We start from the raw sequence: 21,872 nt of genomic DNA, 5'->3' as shown, positions 1-21,872 counted from the left end.
AAGTTGTCATGGAATTTTAAATGTTTGAATGTCCAGTTTCTCTGAGCACTTTAATGACTTCCTGTCCATGGCTTAAAATTTGAGACAGAGAGCTCAGTCTTGAGCTTGGAAGTTCATGTGATGTGATTAAAAGCTCCAGAACAACTACTAAATGAACATTAATTAAGGTGAGCTCATTTTGCTGACATTAAGGTTTTCGGTCTCTGCCTAAATAATATGAATTAATTTTATCTTGGCAAATAAAAATACATAAGTGAACTGCAAATGTATATATAAATATATATATATATATATATATAAGTAAAGTGCAACTATATAGTTGCCTCAGCGACTACATTTCCCACAAACCCTTGCCGCCCGTATTAGGAGCCTACTACGCGTACGCTCTCAACTTCCGGTTGAAGTGTAAATGGATACATGACACAGTTGTTTGGGAGGAAAGCTATCTTCTGGAAAACCGTCAACGTCCACAAAACTACCGACGTGTTTTTGACATCGTAACGGCTGACAGCGCCGGACAGAGTCGGCCGCGATGGAGGCGGTCCCCCGGATGCCGATGATCTGGCTGGATCTGAAGGAGGCAGGGGAGTTCCAGTTCAGCCCGTCCGTCAGGCAGGTGAGCTGGGTGGGGAAGGTAGCAACAGGACTGGGGTCGAAAGTCAACCCGACCAGGGATTATGGACGACGGGATAACCCAGTCGAGAAGCTAACGTTAGCCACCGTTTGAACTAACCGTTAGCTGTCACTGTTTGTCCGGGATAGGGGAATTTTCTAGAACGGGTAGCTAAGGTCTGACTGTGGCAAAGACCAACGCCTTTTGTTTGTTAATGTTAGCCTCCTGCTAGCTAAGTAATAAGCTAGAGGCTCAAGTCGGAGTTCATAATTAGCTCTCAGCCAAGTGGCTAACTCCTTAGACATTAACCACACAACGCCCGGCCACTGAAGGCAAAGGTACGCACTGTTAAAATAAGGGCCCCCCCCCCCAACGGCCCGAGCAGACTGCCGACGTGAAAATAATAAACAGTGATCTCATTGTCACATGCACCTGAACGCAACAGTTTCTTCCCAGGTTTCAGGTCCCGGCCAAAGGAGACCTTTCAAACCAAGAGCGCTACTGCTCATCGGGCATGGATACTGCACGTTTTATTTACAAGTCATTCCGATAGCTACGTTCACTGGGAAAAATAAAGAGCGGGCACCAAGTTACACCTGCGCCGGTACCTCGCTTTTCTGACCTGACTCAGTAAGAGCTGGAGTTTAACAGGTTTTGAAAGATACATAATGAAGAAAAAGGGAAACAAACATATAAAACGCCAAAAGTAATAAAAAAATCAGAAATCAAAAAATGACATCAGGAGCGACCAGTATATACAAGGAAGATAACAAAGTGAACATTAAAGACAAGAGGACATGTTTTAGGTGTTAGGACTCTTTATTGAGGGTTTTCAAATCCGTCCTTGGAGAAAAAATTGTTCACGTGCGTGTTTGAATTGTGCAAAGAAGAAGTGTAAGCTGTGTTATGTAGGGCTGTACTTAACAATCCTTTTCATTTCCACAAAATGTCAGAAAAAGGGGCCTGTTATAATTGTCCGCGGCCCAATGTCACGTCTTCAGATGTCTTGTTTTGTCTCACCAACAGTCAAAAACCCAAAGATATTGAGTTTATCATCAAGTACAAGAAAGAAAAGTATCAAATCTGGAAGCTGGAACGAGCAAATGTTTGGCATTGTTGCTTAAAAAAAAATGCTTGAAATGATGAATTGATTTTCAAAATAGTTGCTGAATCATTTTCTGCCCATCATCAAATCAATTAAATGACTAATCGATGCGGCTCTACCGGTAATTCTTCATCTTGTTGATGAAGACTAACGGTAAGTGTGACAAAACACAAATACACACACATCATTTTGACACATACTGATTTCCGTGGTAATTAGACACACAGCCTATTTGCAAGCTCACATCTGATACCTACAAAAAGAAAAAGCCGATCATTCAGATGCTTCCTGCGTTTTGCTCGGTCTCACCTTTATCTGGTGTCCAATTATCCAGCTCCTTCCTGAAGCAGATAAAAGAACAGATCTTTGCCCTCCTGGGTTACTGTAATTCCTTTCGGTAATACTCCTGTCGGATATTTCGCATTGGCCTGCCCACACACAACACCTGCGTTCAACAATGCTGCCTGTCTTGTGTGAAAAATTTCACCCACTGAGATTCACAGAGCATTTTTTTTGTTCTTTTTTCAAAAAGTTAATATATTATAAACTACTTTCTTGGCAAATGTCTCACAATGACTCCCTCAATATTAACCACTAAAATAATTTGCCTTTTATGTAGTGGTGGTAATACTTTTCATTTTATATGCTCATTTTATATGTGAGAAATGAGTGTTGCCTTCCTTATTATCTAGTATTGCTCAGATTATCATTTAAAACTGCATCTAAATTAGCCACAGTTTAATTTGTTCACCTTGGACAAACTGCAGAAAAGAACACATTTGGCTTGCGGAAGTCAAAGCGGGACACTGCCCGTCTTGGTGCTGTGTCATCGTTCAACTTTCCAGTGGCCTTTCGACCTTCCTGCCCCCATGATTTCATTATCGAACAGAAAGAAGCACTAGTAAAAGAATCAGTATGTCTGCGGGGTTGTTTACCTCCCGAACTAACATTAAGTAGCTGGCTGCTTATTACTGGGGCCCATGAGGACCGGGAAAGTCTTGGCAAAGCATGATGGGAGAGCTCCAGAGCCTGCAAGAGAATCTAAACTCTTGGCTTTTGCTCAGGACCAGAGATTTGCATAGTGAGGAATTATCTGCAGTTTAAAGACATTTGAAGGGAATGTTAAAATTTACACTTTCTAAACAGTTATCCTGCATGTCAGGTACATTTTTTTTTTTTTCAGCGTAAACAGGGAAATAACCTGATTTTTAAAATTCACCACGTTACGTACTTGTTCGCTCTGTTTCTCCTCCTGTAGTTCATCTTGAAGAACTACGGAGAGAATCCGGACAACTACAACGAGCAGCTGAAGAAACTGGAGACACTACGACAGGTAGGCCCGGGTCGAAACATCTGCAGACTCAGCAGAAATATTTTCTGTCAGATCTCTGTGGCGCCGAACTGTCTATCATGATGTGGGGTTCCTTTACAGCTGCTTCTGAATGTAGTGAAACTTGTACCACTCTCTACCGCCCACTTTAATACAACAAACAAGAGGCTCAGTACATTCCCATGTATAGTTGCGTAAAGTCCACAAATATAACGGGAACTGTAAAAAAAAATTCAGAATGCTTTTTTAATATGCAGCTAGTGGGCAGTTGATTTAGCTCTGTTGAGGGAAAGTCAGGATGAGGGAAGTGGTCATTCTACAGTTGACACAAACTCCTACTCAGGAAACAGGGATCTCAAACTTTGAAGAAATTATGCAAAGTTCTATAGCGCTGCATATTCACGAGAAGATGAACAATACAGAACTAATCGCAAACGTAATATCCACCCAAAGTAAAAGGAAACCTGCATCCAGCTACTACAGAACCCGGTCTCGCATAAGATGCAGTTGAGCTCATTAGTTATGAGGATGTAATCACAAGTGTTTGTGGTTTTTTCCTGACTCTTTCTGTTTCCTGTGGCTTTCTCTAATGGCAGTTGAGTGAAGGCAAATGTTCGGTCTAACAGCTGAGTGATATCTGTTGGTGTCAGTTTGCGCGTCCATCCCTGAACTGAATCCACAGAGGTTTCAAGTCCAAAGGACACCTAAAAATGATCAGTTCTTAACATTAAATGCTTAAACTCTAAAGAAATGATTATGTGATGTGAGAGATGAGCTGGGTCACAGTGTGTTTTCAGTAGCTGCCGGGGTAAAGAACAGCTGATGAGGCACATAAGAAAACACAGAGCTTGTGTCTGTTTCACAGAGCGCGGTGAATGTGACGAGGGATTTCGAGGGGTGCAGCACGCTGAGGAAGTACTTCGGCCAGCTGCATTACCTCCAGAGCCGAGTGCCCATGGGGGCGGGCCAGGAGGCTGCTGTACCCATCTCATGGTACTAACACACGCACACACACACACACACACACACACACACACACACACACACACACACACACACACACACACACACACACACACACACACACAGACAAATAAAGAGAAGCAGTACTGAGCCTTCAAACATGCCCGTCCTCCTGCAGCCGGAACTATTGTTTTCCTGCACTCCAGAGGTCTAGAGCTTATTTTAGAGTTACAGTCACTGCAGTTTGCTCTGGATAAAAATGTCAGTTCACTGCCCTAAATCAAAATGTACAGAGGTGGACAAAATAATTATATAACTATATAAATAAATTTTACAAAACAGTGTAATCCAGTAAAATGTCTAATGATCACTTTGTGTTAAGAGAGTGTCAGTGCAGCGTTTAGTTTCTGGTTTTGTTGTTACAAAGTCATATGTTAAGTTGGTCACGTTGGTTGACAACCTCTTGCACAGAATGGGACCAGACTGATAAAGCATATTTTTGCTGATATTAAAGAAGATTTAAAAAAATCCTCCAGTCTTACAGTGTTGTCCTGATTTCAGTAGCGCGAAAGTCTGTAAAACTAGACAATGTGTGTAGTTCCTTTAGACATTTTACAAGAATTCATGTCATTCGTTGAGCAATGAAAGCTTATAATTAGTATGTATTATTTTGTAGCTGTCTCGTTTTTCATATGGATATCTCATTAATGAGTGATACTGGTGATGGCCATAGCACCGGCATCCACAAAATTATGTCCAGTATCCATGTGTACAGACACTTAAATCAACTGCATTTTAATCGGATATTCTGTAATATGCCCTTTTTATATTTTGTCTGGCGGCAGGACTGAAATTTTCTCTGGAAAAACAGTCACCCATGATGACATCAGCTACGAGCAAGCCTGCATCCTCTACAACCTTGGTGAGCTGGGTTGTGTAAAAAAGCAATTTATTTTATTTAAAAAAAAAAACAACAACTAGACAACACTGATTAAAGCACCTAAACTAATTAACCTTTGCAGGATACCTGAAAAAAAGACCGATTGATTGAAGTGACACAGTTCAGACTCAGACTCTCACATTGTTTTAGTCCACTAACTAACTGACAAAGATCAGATATCCCATCACTTTTGTTCTAGCAAAGAGTTTAAGTTCAAATTTCTGTAATTATCTGTCTAAATGAGATAAAAGAAAAGAAAGATACCCCAGATTTTCCACCTAAGATTTCAAAATCATAAACAGTTCTTTTGTGCTCAAAGGCCCTAAAAGTAGCTAATAGTTCTTTGTGTAATATTTCTGCTGATATTTTTTAATAGCATAGATTTTACATTTCCAGTGGTAATTACCTCATTTTTAAATGAAAGTCTTCAGTAGTTGCATTTGATTTATTTACAGAGGCAGACAGATGAATCATACACTCACATCACGACACTGTAACATGCTACATGGTTGCATCATAACTTAAAGGAAGGACTGAAACGACCGATAACACTTTCAGTGTACTCTTTGGGCTTGTCAGTAATGTTTTAAGATCGACTTGATAAAGTGTGAACTTGTCCTTTAACGGTCCCCAACTGGACTCCCTGTTTCTCAAAAATTAAGTAAGATGACGTTTAAAGGAAGCCGAAAGCTGACTTCCTATACGGAAAACTGCAGATGATGGTCGGCCTGTATGCCGGCCTGGCCAGTGCTTACTGAGTGTGAAAAGCAAAACCTGCAGACCTCATTGAACCTATCTCTGGATTCTCTGCAGGGGCCCTGCACTCCATGTTGGGAGCCATGGATAACAGGGTGTCCGAGGAGGTAAGGCACACATACACACACGACACAAACATGAACACGCATGTCCGGCAGCCCCGCCGACTCTCTGCTTTGTGTCCAGGGGATGAAGGTGTCGTGCACCCACTTCCAGTGCTCTGCTGGGGCTTTCTCCTACCTGAGAGACCATTTCAGCCACAACTTCAGTGTGGACATGAGCCACCAGATCCTTAACCTCAACATCAACCTTATGCTGGTAGAGGACGCATCTGTAGATATGCGCACACACACACACACACTCATAGGAAAGTGTCTTATCAATCTGTGTGTGCTCCCTAGGGCCAGGCTCAGGAGTGTCTTCTGGAGAAATCCATGTTGGACAACAGGAAGAGTTTCCTGGTCGCCCGCATCAGCGCTCAGGTCAGTGTCTTACTAATAAATATTCATCACGTTTAATAATATCATATCAATCCATAATTAAAATATTAGAGGGTAATAACTGTGTGGCGGTTGTGGTGCTGCAGGTGGTGGATTACTATAAAGAGGCCTGCAGGGCTCTGGAGAACTCAGAGACGGCCTCCATGCTGGGAAAGATCCAGAAGGACTGGAAGAAACTGGTTCAGATGAAGATCTACTACTTTGCTGCTATTGCACATGTGAGTCTAGAGGGGGAGGGGGAGAGTGGTTGTGTGTGTGTGTGTGTGTGTGTGTGTGTGTGTGTGTGTGTGTGTGTGTGTGTGTGTGTGTGTGTGTGATATTTCAGTGCACGTATGAATGGTGCACGTATGGTGTTTGTGTGTAGGCATTTCTTTACTGAGATGTGCACACACACACACACACACACACACACACACACACATAGTGTCTTATCAATCTGTGTGTGCTCCCTAGGGCCAGGCTCAGGAGTGTCTTCTGGAGAAATCCATGTTGGACAACAGGAAGAGTTTCCTGGTCGCCCGCATCAGCGCTCAGGTCAGTGTCTTACTAATAAATATTCATCACGTTTAATAATATCATATCAATCCATAATTAAAATATTAGAGGGTAATAACTGTGTGGCGGTTGTGGTGCTGCAGGTGGTGGATTACTATAAAGAGGCCTGCAGGGCTCTGGAGAACTCAGAGACGGCCTCCATGCTGGGAAAGATCCAGAAGGACTGGAAGAAACTGGTTCAGATGAAGATCTACTACTTTGCTGCTATTGCACATGTGAGTCTAGAGGGGGAGAGGGAGAGTGGTTGTGTGTGTGTGTGTGTGTGTGTGTGTGTGTGTGTGTGTGTGTGTGTGTGTGTGTGTGTGTGTGTGATATTTCAGTGCACGTATGAATGGTGCACGTATGGTGTTTGTGTGTAGGCATTTCTTTACTGAGATGTGCACACACACACACACACACCTTTCTCGTTTATCTCAGTCTTGTTTTTTTCTCAACAGCTTCATATGGGAAAACAGGCAGAGGAGCAGCAGAAGTACGGAGAGCGGGTAGGACCACATTTCACATTCAGGATTTTTTTTAAATGTTCTTTTTTCCATCAACTACCAGGGAGCTGTGGCTTGGATATGTGTGTTTTTTACTGTTGGTCGACGCATTTTTCAGGACAGAAATTAACAGTTCCTCCAGAGTTCCTCCAGGAATTTGTGACGAAATAACACAAATTCAACTATTCCTCGAATGTTTGGGAGATCTTGAAAATATTTCAGACACTCTCAGTTTTTTCTCCAAGAACAACTGAAACACAGCTTCTCAATTTTACCACAGTTTTCTGTATAAAAATAGTTCAATTCGTGAACCACTTTTAAAAACCAGTGTCAAATAAAAATCAAGTCTCAATCTCCACAAACACATTTCTTTGTAACTACAGTGGGAGTGACTTTTCTGCCTTCTCGGGCAGCTCTTGCTACCATATTGACCCAGGTATCAGTCTTTTCATCTGAACCTCGGCAAGAAAGCAACAAAAGCTTTAAACAAAAACCTACCATTTCTAATCTCATACCTACAATGAACCATTTGGTGTATGGAGGTTGTGGGCAGCGCTACGCTGCATGTGGGAAGCACTAAGGTTACCTTATAGACAAAAACCAGTGCGAAAAAAATTACATAAGCACGTTCATCTTCCTGCCTGGCTAACAGCACAGGGTAGCAGTTACTGACTCAAATGGCCAGGAAAAGGGCTTTCCTGAGTTTAGTGCTGCACTTATATTAAACTTCCTTTCCTTCAGCTAAATGTCTCAAATATAAATAATTTTTCATGTCCACCTCAGTCCAGTTTTCCCCTCCCCAGTATTTCTTTCTGTTCCTACTTAAATTTGGATCCTCTGTTTCCAACAGTTGGCGTATCTGCAGAGCTCCTTGGATAAACTCAGTGAAGCCATCAAGCTGGCCAAGGTAGAATAGCACTTACTTCCTGGCAACGCATAATAAGTATATTATTATGTGTTGCTGCTATTATTATTTATTATTATGATATTATATATCTTTTTAGTATCAGTGTAACCTGTGTTGGTGTGTGTATTCCACCTGTCTTATAAACCTAACTCTACTTTCTCTTGTCTCTGTACAACCAGGGTCAACCTGACAGTGTGCAAGAGGCCTTGAGATTCACCATGGATGTTATCGGTGGAAAGTGAGCAATAAGTCTTGTGTCAAAGTTGTTGGTACTTTCATGTAGGTTCACTGATGTTCTTATGGTGATCAAACCCTGTGGAAACGTACGAGACAGCGTTTTCTTTCAACTTTCACCTCCAGGTTTAATTCAGCCAAAAAGGACAATGACTTCATCTATCATGAGACCGTTCCTTCTCTGGAGACTCTGGCCTCAGTCAAAGGTAACGGGAAGCTTCAGTGTGTTCACTTTACTGCAGTCGCTCGCTTTTATCACTGTGTTCATGCAAAGTCGCGTTTGCCTGTAGAGGTATTTTATTGAATTTGTCTGCAGAGTGATATGAGTGGCCCTTTGTGTGTTTTTTGCTGTGTGTAACTGTGTGTGTTAAGCCATTATTTTCCCTGAATAATAGGCCATTGATTTCTCATAATACTGAAAAATGCAAATCACAAATACCCAAAGCCCAAGCTGACACATTCAAATCGTTTGTTTTGTCGAAATCTCTAAGGTATTCAGTAAAATATTATAGAAGACGAAGGAAACCAGGCAATATTCACATTTGAGGAGTTGGAGCCAGTAAATTTTTGGCTATTTCTTTTCTTTAAAAAATGGATTAAACAAATAATCGATTATGAAAATTGTTGTAGAATAATTTTGTGGAATGAATAGTGAATTGAGCGATCCCATCAGCCCTCAGCATGAATTGATTACTTCTGAATAGTGTGCAACCTCACATCCAAAATGCTTTCAGCGAGGCACAAGCTAATTAAAATTGGCTGGATGCTGTGCTATAAAAACAAACCATGCTGTAGCTGGTTGTTCTGGGTGATATTGATTGTGATGATCTATGTAATTATATTTATAAAATCCAGCTTGTGTGTTACTGTGCAAGCAAAGACCAGCAACTCTGCTCTTCTAGGTGCACCACTGGTGAAAGCTCTACCAGTCAACCCCACTGACCCCAGTGTCACCGGACCAGACCTGTTCGCCAAGTTGGTGCCAATGGCGGCCCATGAAGCCTCTTCTCTGTACAGGTAGGCACCTTCAGTGGATTCTAAGGTCATGAATATTAGACAGGTGAAAAAGAGCGTTTTCAGTCAGCCTTTCGTGCTTAAAGATAGTTTATTAATGTCTGTGGTTATAGTTATGTTTCTGTTTTTCCAGTGAAGAGAAGGCCAAGCTGCTGAGGGACGTCATGGCCAAGATAGAAAGCAAGAACGAAACGCTGGAGTGAGTACATGAGATTTAAAAAGGCTGAGCTAAAATTTATGACCATTTTTGTGGTACTTTTCAATAAATTGTTCCAGATTTTAAAATTAGAAGGTTTAAAAAAATCTGACCTTTTTTTTTTGCGTTTACTTTACGATATTTAATTAGTTCTAGTGAGGGCATTTCTGTCAGTAGCCACTAGCCTGTGCTGTTACCTAGACATTAAGATAAATTGCGCTTATGTCATTTTTTCCTCTGAATTGAGTCCATGAGGTAGCCTTAGTGCTTCTGACGTGCTGTAGAGTACTGTGCAAAGTGCAAAGTGTCACATTTCAAAGAAGCAAACCTAAGTGAAGACATTGTACCATTGATCATATGTAAAGTAAAGTAAAGATCAGTTTTAGTCAGTCTTGTCTTAAAGTGGTGAGTGCCATAATCAGACTTACTGAAAATTCCACCATTCCCAGGTAATTTCTTTAATCAAAATGTCTGTTAACAAGAAGATCATTGGACATCTTGGTACAACAACACTTCAAACTGATAGCAAAAGTTTATAGCACAGGATCGAGAGCAACAGATTTTAATTTTACCAGACCCTGTACCCAGTATGAGCTGAGTGGTTTCGTCTCCTCCTGCAGGCAGTTCATGGACTCTCTGGGCTTGGAGCCGGAGTCGGTGGACAACCTGGACATGTACAGTCACATTCCTCCGGTCCTGATGGAAAAATGTGCTGCGCTCAGCGTCCGACCCGACACCGTCAAGAGCCTCATCCAGTCCATGCAGGGTAAGCAGTACTGTTTAATACACTCATTCAAAGTCTTGGTTTTATTAAATTCTTTTGATTGTTTGTGTTTGCTATGTGGCACCTTGCTGTGTACTTTGTTGTAAATAATGCCTAGCACATCCTTGCCTTTGCAGTGCTCTCAGGCGTCTTCACTGATGTGGAGTCTTCACTAAAGGAGATCAGAGACGTCCTAGAGGCAGATGAGGCCGGCGAGCGAGCCCTCCAGGAGGCTGGCGGGCCCGCTGCGGGCGAGATGCACCCAGCAGTGCAGGGCCAGGCTCTGGCAGAGATCCGCAGGGACCTGGAGAAGTACATGGAGGCCCACGAGAAGGCCAGTTTCACCAACACGGAGCTCCACCGGGCCATGAACCTACACATCAGCAACCTGCGTCTGTTGGGGGGGCCACTGGAAAGTCTGAGAGATGCCCTGCCCCGGCCCCAGCTCAGTGAAGGTGAGGGTGTGTTTTAGACTTTCGCCAAGTCTGACAATGACTTTTGTGCTCTACAAAAGTCAAGGCAAGTTTCCATGGGTGTAGAGTACCATGACATCTTGAAAAGGTGTACAGTATTTTCTGTAGCTTATCACATGAATGTTAACATTTGAGTAATTTTAAAAACCGGGCTTACACAGTTACAAAAATGCATTCAAAAGTATTTGAATGCATATTTAAATCAAAGACCAGCAAAAATTGTTAAAGAATAAGAAGAAATCAGGGCAAGAAAGCATCGATGAAAGGCTTTTGAGAATAACCAGGTCTTGAATCGATATCACAACACTGAACAGATGTATCAGTCATGCTGAATTTAATCTCACCGTGTTGTTATAAATTGTGAACGTAACCCTGTGTGTGTGTGTGTTTATATGTATGCAGAGGAAGTAGCAGGTCTGCAGTGTATGAAGAGGATCCTGGGTAAGGTGCAGGAAATGAGGGAACAAAGAAGCTCTTTGGAGACACAGCTCCGCGACCTAATCCAGCAGGACGACATCACTTCCACCCTTGTCACCACAGACAGGGCTGACATGAAGGTACGTGGCTGCACATGGTTCACTTAACATGGGAATAGTAACTTGAAAAAGTAGAAGAGAAATGAAAACTAAAATGTTTACAGGATCTGCCCACTTAAAATGCCCCAGTCAGTGGGGTTTGTTTTATTCTGTGCCTGAAGTATAGTACAGAATCTCTCTTAAATGCCTTTGTTTGTTTGTGTTAGCATGAATTTGCAATAGTTTCTTAACCATATTTGAGATCTTCAACTAACCTGTATCCTTCCAGCATATATTTGAGGACCAGCTTAAGAAGTACGAGCAGGTGAAGGTGTACATTGACCAGAACCTGGCTGCTCAGGAGAACATCCTGAAGGCCCTGACAGAGGCAAATGTCCAGTACGCTTCAGTTCGCAAGGGCCTGAGCCAGACTGAGCAGCAGTGGAACAGCACCGTCCAGGGACTGGTGGGCTCGTACGAAGCATACGAGGACCTGATGAAGAAGTCACAGGAGGGGAAGGAGTTCTATGATGACCTGGAGGCCAAAGCATCCCGTCTGCTGGAGAAAGCGAAGACTCTGTGTCAGACGAGGGCAGAGGAGAGGAAGCCCGTCCTGGAAAAGTAAGGGGACATTGTAACAAGTTACATTAATGGGAGTGGGACTTTGTTTTACATGTATTTTTGTTAAAAGAAATCTGAAATACAACAGACCTTTATTTTGAGTTACAGTGACTTATTGTGAACATGAGACTGAACTTATGCTCCACCGTGTTTGGAACTTCTACTGTAAATGTGATCTCTGCCTGGCACCATGGTTTCTCTATAAGTTGTTGTCCCACTTCTGGCTTTGTGAGAAAGACAAAATGTTGAACCTATGGTATATGAAATAAGTTTTTTAATTTTTTATAATTGAAAACTTTGACCTCCACTTGGACAGAGCAAGTTCTGGCTTTGACAAATGTGGCCTCATGGAAAAGGAGACGACAGGTTTATTTCCCTGACTTACCGCTGAAACTTCTGCTTTAATCACTGATTTTTATGCTCTTCCCCTGCTCTGTGTTGTTTGTCTTTTCATCAGAGAGACCCAGAAAAAGCCCCCAGCACGGCCTACAGCAGCTAAGCCCTCCCTGAAGCCAAAGGCTCCAGATGCCGACTCTGCTTGCTCTAGTCTGGAGGACCCGGAGTTGGCCCAGCTCAGTGCGGCCATCTTGGCCTTGGGGGGTGACCTACCTGAGGAGCTGCGCAGCCTCCCCCCCGACATTCCTTCCCTCCCCACCACTCATCTGCCTGGTCCTGAAACCTTCATCGCCCCTGGTGCTAACCTGGGCGGCAGCAGCTCTCTACCTTGGCCTGGTGCTCCAGCTGCTGGTTTTCCTCGCTTTCCTGCCAACCTGCCGCCTCCAGAACTTTTGGCGCGGATAGCTCAGTTTCCTACTTCAGGGGCTCTGGCAACACAGGTACCCTTGCCACGCGGGCCCCTCCCTCAGATGACTCCACAGATGCCTCCGCAAATGCCAACCCAGGCAACAGTGTCAGGTTATCGGCCATCCCCTCCTCAAGCTCCCCATCCTGGTATTGTTGCCCCTACACCAATCCGGCCCTCGACCACCACTGTGGACAGCATCCAGGCCCCTATTCCCAGCTACGCCCCTACACCACACCATCCTGTCCCACCTGCAGCCTCAGCTGGCTACACTGTACCACCGCAGATGGGGGCCTATCCCCAGTTTATGCACCAACCAGGGATGCCCATTCGAGCCCCAGGCCAAACTCCTGCAGCCCAACATCAACAGCAGAAGCATACACAGCAGTACCCCCAGCCCACTGGGCAACCACTGCCTCAGGGGTACCAGCCTGGACCAAGGCCCGTTCCTGGTCCTCACCCTCCTCTCCAGACCCAGCAAGCCTACCCACATGGATATATGCCCCCGCGGCCTGTCGTTCCTCCCCAGTATCAGCAGGCATTCCCAGGTCAGCTGCAGCCACATCAACAAAATGGCTTTCAGCCCCAGCCTCAAATACCCCAAGGCTATCAGACTTCCCAGGGCTTTGTGCCCCAGCAGCACCCCCAGATGATGCCAGGCTCAATGCCAAGGCCACCTCAGGCCCAGATGCCACCTCAAACTGCACACCCACAAATACCCCCAACTTCTCAGCCAGCACCCCCTGTATCTCAGCCCTACTTGCCCCATCCGAACCAACAGATGCCCCCTGGACTCCCTCACCAACACATGTTGCCACAACAGCAACAAATCTCAATGCTCCCCAATGCCCAACAGATTCCGCCACACCCACAAATGCAGATTCCAGTTGGTCCTAGAGCACAGATGCCTCCCACAAGTCAGCCAATGCCGCCAGTCTCACAGAACTACATGCCTCCCCCTAGCCAGCCAATTCACCCTTCCCTACACCCACAGGTGCCTCCTGCCTCACAACCTCATATGGTCCCTGGTTCTCAGGTCCACCTGCCAAGGGGTCCTGTGCCCCAAATGCCCACCATTGCACTACCCCAACAGCATCATCCCCACCCCGGACAGCCTCCTTTACCAAACATGCCCCAGCAGCCCATGCGGATGCCCAGCCAACCCCAGGCTCAACCCCCTCATTCTGGTGGAGTGTGCTACCCAGGAGGGGCTCCAATGATGCCTCAGCAGCCCCTGGCACCACAGCCTGCAGCTCCCCAGCAACCACAGGCCCCTCTTCCCATGACCCATCCACAGCCTTCTACTATGTACCCAGCTCCGGGACCCAATGTACCTCCAAGTGCCCCACAGCAACCCACTGCCCTGGGCCCACATGGTCCGCATGTTCCCTCTGCTCAGCACATGATCCAGCCCTCTCCTGGAGGTTCTTCAGCAGCTCAACCACCTAGCACTGTCCCTCCTTCCCCTTCCCCTTCCCCCTCTCCAGCTCCCTCTCCAGGTCCTACCTCTCTGGGTCTAAACCCCCAGCAGAGGCCCACACCAGCCCCCACCCCTGGAGCCACAGCCCCACCCACTCTTCCCTCTCCCTCTGCCGTCTCTTCCTCCACATCACTTTTTCAACGCCAGCACTCAAGCACAGATGACCTCCTCTCCTCGAGTCCAGAGAGTCAACCTGGAGGCACCAAGGCCCCCACCAATGTCCTCCAACCCACTAAAGCTGACCCGCAGGATGGGGAGCGTCGAAAGAAGAGCTCCCAGGGAGTTCTCCTGATCCAGGGTGACCCATACCAAGCTCCAGAGCGTGTCGCCCGGCTTCATAGTGAACTGGAACGTTATAGAGGCCAAGTAGATTCCCTGGAGCACCCCACAGAGATTGAGGGTGGCCTATCAGTGCTGGATGCCCGCTGGAAAGAGCTTCAGGACCAGCAGGAGAAGGATGCCCGCCAACTCTCCATCGCCATCGCCCGCTGCTACACCATGAAGAACCGTCACCAGGATGTCATGCCCTATGACCTCAACCGTGTGGTGCTGCAGTCCGGCAAAGACGACTACATCAACGCCAGCTATGTGGAAGACTTGTCGCCATACTGCCCACGCCTTATTGCAACGCAGGCTCCACTCACCGGCACGGCGGCGGACTTTTGGCTGATGGTGTATGAGCAGAAGGTGTCACTGATAGTCATGCTGGTTTCAGAGCAGGAGCTGGAAAAGGTACTGAGTTGAGTTTAGTTTAGGTTGTATGCGAGTAATTACAATACGTGGCGTGCAGCTGCAGAAAATTGAAATGGATTTATATAAACTTTCAGTCTTAAATTATCTTTTAATTAATATTTATTTTAAAGGAGAGCAAACAGTTTGTTTGTTTCTTACATATTTTTGAATACGCATCCTGTCTAATCTTATGTAATTATTGCTTCCTTGAGAAAAGCACGATTCTAATTACTGAAAATAATTTTGTACCCACTGTGCATGTAATTTACCATCTGTGTTTTTTAACGTCTTCTCGTTCTCTCCCAGGGAAAAGTTCTGCGCTACTTCCCCACAGAGCGCGGCCAGCCTCTCTCTCAGGGACCAATAACACTCAGCCTTACCACGCAGAAGACTACACCGACACACGTGGAGCGCATGATCAGCCTGCAGTACCGCGACCAAAGCCTGAAGCGCACTGTCGTCCATCTCCAGTTCACCTCCTGGCCGGAACTGCAAGTCATCTCTTTTTACTCGAAATATAAACTAGTTTCTGTAAAGGAACAAATGGCTCCGATCACGTGTGGAGTTGGAGGAGATTTAAGTGTGTTTCGCGCTGAGGAGTCATCATTTCTCCATTTTTCTCTTCAGGGGTCTCCCCGACAGCAAGAGCAACCTGCTGCGATTCATCCAGGAGGTTCACGGACACTACCTCCACCAGAGGCCCTTACACACACCTGTTGTGGTGCACTGCAGGTGAGAGTGTGTGCTACAGTGCGTTTAATTCTGTCAGGGTGATATATTCATAATACAGGCCTGCAGCCCGTTGATGTCTAATGCTGAAGTAGTTGTTTAGGAGCAGCTGGTGAATTTAGGGATTTAGAGTATGTTTAAATGTATATCCCGTCTCGGTGAGGGATCGGTGCTGGGGCCTGTTTCACAAAAGGGATTTAAGAGCCCTGTTGACAGGCAGATTGCAAATGGTGGAAGTGTCGAGTTTACAAATAAATGATCCCTGCAAATTACAGATAAGAAGTTAAGAATCCTCTTGCACACTTACGCATGTATTGTTTTTTTTTTTTTTTCTTGCTTAGGAAAACATGAAACATGAAAGAGAAGAAATAAAGTTGCAAATCACAGCTTACGTGTTGCAGATATGGTCAAATGGGACCGCCACGAGCTGTGGTGCAGGGACCCAGGTTATAAGTGCCCGTCAGCAAAATAATCAAGAGTTTGGTTTTACTCTAAGTTACTAGAAATTAATCCAGTTAGAAAATGTACAATACTGAGTTTGTTATGAGAGGTTTCAGTCTCACCGCTGTAATCTGTAAATACTAAGCCTGCAGCTGATCCTCCAGTATAAGTTCCTCAGCCAACTGGTCTCATCCCAGAAATGCCTGCCCTCTCTCCCTCTCTTTCACAAAAATGTTGTATTTTCTTCTGTGCAAACACAGGAGCAACCGGTGTTTTTGACGCAGCTAGCGGTTTTGAAGATTTAAACTTAATTCTCGTATAACAGTGTTTGGTACCTTTTTGAGCCTCACATTTTTTTAAATCAATAAATGGATTTGATTTCGAATTTATTTAACCGGGAAAGTCTTATTGAGCGTAAAAATCTCTAATTATTACACCGGAAAACAACAAAAATAATTAAGACCAACATACATACATACATCCAGCGTGTCCTTTTCTGAGCAACATGTGAACTTTCCACGAGCCTTTGTGAAACTCAGACTACACCAGGTTGATGATATTACAAATGCTTGACGGGGCACAGACTCTGAAGTTTGATCACTGCAGATAGAAACATTTCCGTGCGCCGGCGGGTTTTGTTCATCCATATTCATTTCACCTGTGTGTGTGGCTAACCAGCCTGTACATTCTCTACCTCAGCTCGGGTGTTGGGCGCACCGGCGCCTTCTGCCTGCTGTACGCGGCCCTGCAGGAGCTGGAGGCAGGAAACGGGATCCCAGACCTCCCACTGCTGGTGAAGAAGATGAGACAGCAGAGGAAGAACATGCTACAGGAGAAGGTTGCGCTTGGGGTCCTTAAGTTGAAAACTTTATTAGACAGTTTCTCGTGTTATGACTCCAGATGGCAGCAAATGACGGTAGTTTGAATGTTGAGGATCTCATAACCCACATTGAATTCAACCTGACATCAGTAGACTCCAGACTCCTTGGACCTAAATTTCCTCCTGGTGGCTGATGAGGTGCTCACTCACTCGTATTTTTGATTTTGCACTCGCTGTACGCTTAAAATGTTCTTCTTTCCGGGACGTCCCGGCTACACAGATTCCCACATGATGAGAGTAGTCATTTTGGAAAAAGCGCTAGTATGGTGACTGCAGTGTCTATTGTGTCTCATTGTCTCCACTTTGCGATTTGTGGTGACAATACAGCTGCATTGCCACAGATAAATCCTGCTTAAAACCCATCTGCCGACAAACCTGAGGCACCTTTTTCCTCTGTAGTTGCAGCATACGCGTAAAATGTACATTTACATGTAAAACACACAATCAGCTAAAACCCATGCTGTGATTACGGCGTCGTCCCTGAACCTCGGGGTCATTAGACCTTCAGATATTAGCCTCTCCACGCAAACTTCCTCTGCCGTGTCTCTTTTCTCCAGCTCCACCTGAAGTTCTGCTTTGAGGCTGTGTTGAAGCACGCTGAGCACGTCCTCCAGCGCCACGGCATCGCTACCGCTACCTGCAGCAAGACCACCAACTCCGCGGCCACCAAGGTTTGTCACGCCTCCGGGCCAAAACCCGATCCTGGTTCGCTAGACAGAAAAATACTTAATGTGGCCTCGGAATTTGTGCCCTGCCGATACAACAGGCTTTCGGTATGTACTTTGAGAACTCAACTCGCCCTCAGTGTCCCATAATCCAGTGCATGCCAGTTCGAGGTTTAACGGGGTGTTCCGGTGATCCGCGTCAGCTCTGTACAGCTGGGAGATATCGCGCACTTACGTCATATTTGACACGTGCTTATGTTCAGGTGGACACTGGTCAATGTGTCACATGTACTAGAAAAGCCAATGATGGAGGCGAGACGCTTCGTTGTTATCAGAAGTCTGGACATGCAGGTTGTTAATCACAGTGGCAGGTAAATGGAGGGATGCCACTAACGATTTATTTCATTATCATCTCATATTGACCCTTTTTTCCCGTTTATTTCGATTAATTGTTTATAAAATAAAACTGACAGTTGTGAAAATTGCTCAAGGGGACATATTTGAATTGCTGCTTTTGTCCCACCAACAGTCCAGACTCCAAAGATTTGAATCCCATTTTAAAAATCTGGGATTTTGATTTTTTGCTTGAAAAGTAACTCGAACAGGACACTCACCGGTTGTAGTTTGTTTATCATAAAAACACACATGACCGTATCCATCTCTAAACTCACACCTCGGACTTGTCACAGCAGGAAAAGCCTGTGTAACTAATAACATTACTGATGGCCAGCGTTTACGCCACAGATCATTTTAACTAAAACACAATTCAACAGCAAACATCTCTTTCGAGAAACAGCGTCGTCCCGCTGTGTAATCCAGACCTCACTGGACTGTCGTCTTTGTGAGGAAGAAATGGTTCCCATGAAAAGTGTCGAGTGTTTTGGAAATATTCTGAGCAACGGTGCAAATGATAGACTTTCTGTAGAGAGATGGTGCTGTTTTGTGGAATTTTGTTGAACTTAATCTTTGATTATGTTTTGAAATCTTAACTCAAGGAAACAAAACATCTGGAATATATATATATGGATGTTTGTTTGTTTTTTTTCCCCATAGACATACATACATATTCCAATGCTGTGAGCACCACCAACAAAATTCCATTGCACTGTAGAATTTTGGAGGCGAGAAAATCTCAAACCTGGTCAAATAAAACCAGAACTATCCTGAGAAGTAAAATGTTTTTTGTAATTTGTGAGAACTGAACCTTTAATGTTGTTATTTACACGTTCGGAAAGGAGGTAGAAGAATAGAGTAGTAGAGTTACTGTTCCTCTAGTCTTTGAACCTTATTCCCTCCAGTCTGTTTGACCATTTTCATCTGAGCTTTAATGTTGTTTGCTTACTTTTCGCACACCTGATTGTTCCAAAGGAATTCTACAAGTTCTGGTCAGACGAGGTACTTGTGTCACTTCAGTAGCTAGAAGCTCTTTAATGTCCCAGAGTTTCTTCTCCTCTTTTTTTTTTAAATCTGCACCTTCTCTCCGCAGCCTTACTCCAGACAGGAGTCCCAGCAGGATATCGTCCTCGGTGGTGACATGCCCATCAGCTCCATCCAAGCCACCATCGCCAAGCTCAGCATCCGGCCGCCCAGCGCCACAGATCCGGCCATGGAGGCGCCATGTGGCCCGGAGGAGCAGGTCGGCACCATCCTACCTGACCTCGACGCTCTGGGTGACATCCAGCCGTTCCAGGACCCCTGTCGCCCAACGGAAGCCCAGCCCCCTTCCTCCTTCAGCCCGCCTCTCTCCTCCCCCGCCCACTCTCCGCCTCCACCCAATGGCTTGGAAGCCGTCTCCCCGTCCCCTCCGGCAGCCAACCAGCAGCCCGTCCCAGAGGCTGCGCCCAGCGTCAGCCCGCCTCCTGCTTCCTCTGATCCGGCTCCTTCGTCTCTGCAGCTGTTGGCCTCGCTGACAGCCGAGGCCTTCTCCATGGAGGGAGGAGGCCGGGGGAAGCAGCGGGTGACCAAGCAGAGCTTCCTGCAGCCGGCGGAGGGTCAGGGTCTCCACGGGACTCGGGGGGACGAAGGTGACGACCCGCTCAGTAGCCTGGACCCCCTCTGGAGCCTCAACAAGCGCTGAGACGAGTCCACAGACCGCTGCCTTCTCTCACTCAACCACCAGGCGTCATGGGAGGCCTGTAGCTCTTTCTAATCCTGCTTTTAAGAAAAAAAACACTGAATCCTGGGAGTATTGGAGACACGTTAGGGATGTTGATGACCACGATGTGCCTGGTGGCAGACGGTAGGGATTCAGTTTTGAGGTAGCGTGTATGTCCACTGCTTTAGGGGTGTGATACCTGGAACACAAACACACTTGCTTCTCCTCCCATCACTGGTGGCGTCTGGGACCAGATCACTATGCACTCGTCTGTATCCGTTCGTTCGATCTGTTGCTCTTTGCTGCTTTTCTTTGTCTTCGATGGATGGAACCTCTTCTGCACTTCCAGCACCAGATCTGGGCCTAAAAAAAAAAAAAATCATCCCCCAGCATGCACTCCATTTTCCACGCCTCCTGAAGGCATCGCCGGGGTGCGACGGTGTTTGGCTGCTCCCTGATCATTTCAATGACTGGACTAACGGATGCATGGAGTTGGAGCAGGCTGGAGCTGTTTTTAAGACACACCACCCCCCCAGTTCAATCAGTGAGTGTAGCTGAGTCGTCATGGTAACACAGAGCAGCATACAAATCAGCACGTGTTAACAAGTTGATTATTTTTCTTCATCTGTAACACTGTAAATATCTTAAATAAAGTTAGACTATTACAAAAGGTCCCTCTGGAAAAATGTCACTAATCATTCATTCATTGTAAAAATATAAAATAAATCCAGTAGACAGACTGAACTGTGGTATCAAAGCCTCTTTATTTGAAAATTAGTACAAAGTCTTGCGCTTTTTTTGTTACAAAACAGTAAATAAGATACCTCCACTACTCCAGCCCGTGTAGATTGTAGCCTGCCAATGAAGGGGGGAGGCTGGAGGGGGGGAAGTAGCAGACATGGGGCACAGTCGTCTAAACCGTGAGAAACGAGTCGTTTAGGCAGCTGGGGTTAACATTTGATTTCTGTCTTCACTGAGAGGATGCTGCCTTAACCCGAGGGGAGAAAGGGACGTCGCGACAGGATGAAAGCTCGACAGCGACAACCGGGGGTGGTTCACTGAAATCGGTGGGGGCACAACCATATTCTTTACCTGACAGGGTGGTTTTAGATATGGGTTGTCCCAAGGCCGAGTTCATGTGTGTGAGGAACCGAAACATTCATAAGAAGCCAAGACCCTCCCTCCCCCCCTTAAAGGAATAGTTCGACATTTTTGCGAAATGCTGTAATTCGCTTTCCGGCGGAGCGTCAGCTGGATGAGAAGACCGACAGCACTCGTATCCATGGCCGTTAAATGTGAGGTTGTAGCCAGTGCTCCACCACATCCTGGGACGCTGACAACATTTAGTTGCTGCACATTTTCTTTCCATTTTCCTGTGTCAGAACTTTTGCCCTTCATTCTACTGGTGCTTCTGTTGACCCCTGATTTATTTTTAATAAACCTTTAAGAAATCTATCTTTTTAAACTTGTTTCCTAATCAAAACAAAGATGGCCGCCTGCCGCCTACCTGGTTAGGAGACGGAGCTGCAACTTGGGGTTAAAAATCTTTTTGATGATTGGTAGAGTCCTTGAGGAGTCTGAGCAGCGGACCGGTCAATGATCTTTTAGAGAAACCAGTGGTTACCTCTGTGAGCGGAATGTAATGCTAAGACGCGAGGGGCACAAGCTGCGGCTAGCTGTTCCCCCGTTCTCAGGTGCTAAGCTAGGCTAAGCTAACCTCACCAGCAGCTAGCCGTAACCATTGGCTCGGGATTTAACGGTGCGGTCTCGATCTCACGAACCTCTCTTGCTCGAAACGAAACTTTAGCCTCAGCTTCAAGTCAGATTCACGTTGCTAGAAAACAGAATTTTACAAAGGTCAAATCTAGAAACTACACGTTTTCCCCGTTTCTAAAACGTTTCGCGACTACCGTTTACGACAGAAAACACGAAGCTAAACCATTTAACGCGGTTACCATGGCGAGAAGACCACAGGCCTGGTTTCTGCTGGATGCGGGCGACACCGGTATTTATTTAAAAGTTGAAGTGCAAATGTGAAAAACTGACACTGAAGGTCAACCGTTGCCAAACTGTCATTTTCA

General features: G+C 45.5%; 1 protein-coding gene across 1 annotated transcript; it reads left to right on the top strand.

The window, feature by feature from the left end:
- The first annotated feature begins 363 nt into the window (after positions 1 to 363).
- Positions 364 to 20,808, top strand: ptpn23a (protein tyrosine phosphatase, non-receptor type 23, a). Its single transcript, XM_040117202.1, has 24 exons — positions 364 to 616; positions 2,977 to 3,051; positions 3,914 to 4,041; positions 4,857 to 4,933; positions 5,765 to 5,814; positions 5,894 to 6,025; positions 6,109 to 6,189; positions 6,294 to 6,425; positions 7,200 to 7,247; positions 8,095 to 8,151; positions 8,331 to 8,389; positions 8,512 to 8,591; positions 9,288 to 9,402; positions 9,533 to 9,598; positions 10,216 to 10,361; positions 10,496 to 10,813; positions 11,234 to 11,388; positions 11,636 to 11,967; positions 12,425 to 14,981; positions 15,288 to 15,472; positions 15,609 to 15,713; positions 16,851 to 16,989; positions 17,589 to 17,702; positions 19,183 to 20,808. Exons 1-24 carry the CDS (start codon positions 533 to 535, stop codon positions 19,771 to 19,773), a joined length of 5,826 nt encoding a protein of 1,941 aa, XP_039973136.1. The 5' UTR covers positions 364 to 532; the 3' UTR covers positions 19,774 to 20,808.
- Positions 20,809 to 21,872: the final 1,064 nt, after the last annotated feature.

Source organism: Xiphias gladius, chromosome 22 (genome assembly GCF_016859285.1).
Source record: "Xiphias gladius isolate SHS-SW01 ecotype Sanya breed wild chromosome 22, ASM1685928v1, whole genome shotgun sequence".
In the NCBI taxonomy this organism is placed as follows: Eukaryota; Metazoa; Chordata; class Actinopteri; order Istiophoriformes; family Xiphiidae; genus Xiphias; species Xiphias gladius.
Note: the sequence above shows the minus strand (reverse complement) of the source record. Positions and strands in the feature narration are given on the sequence as shown.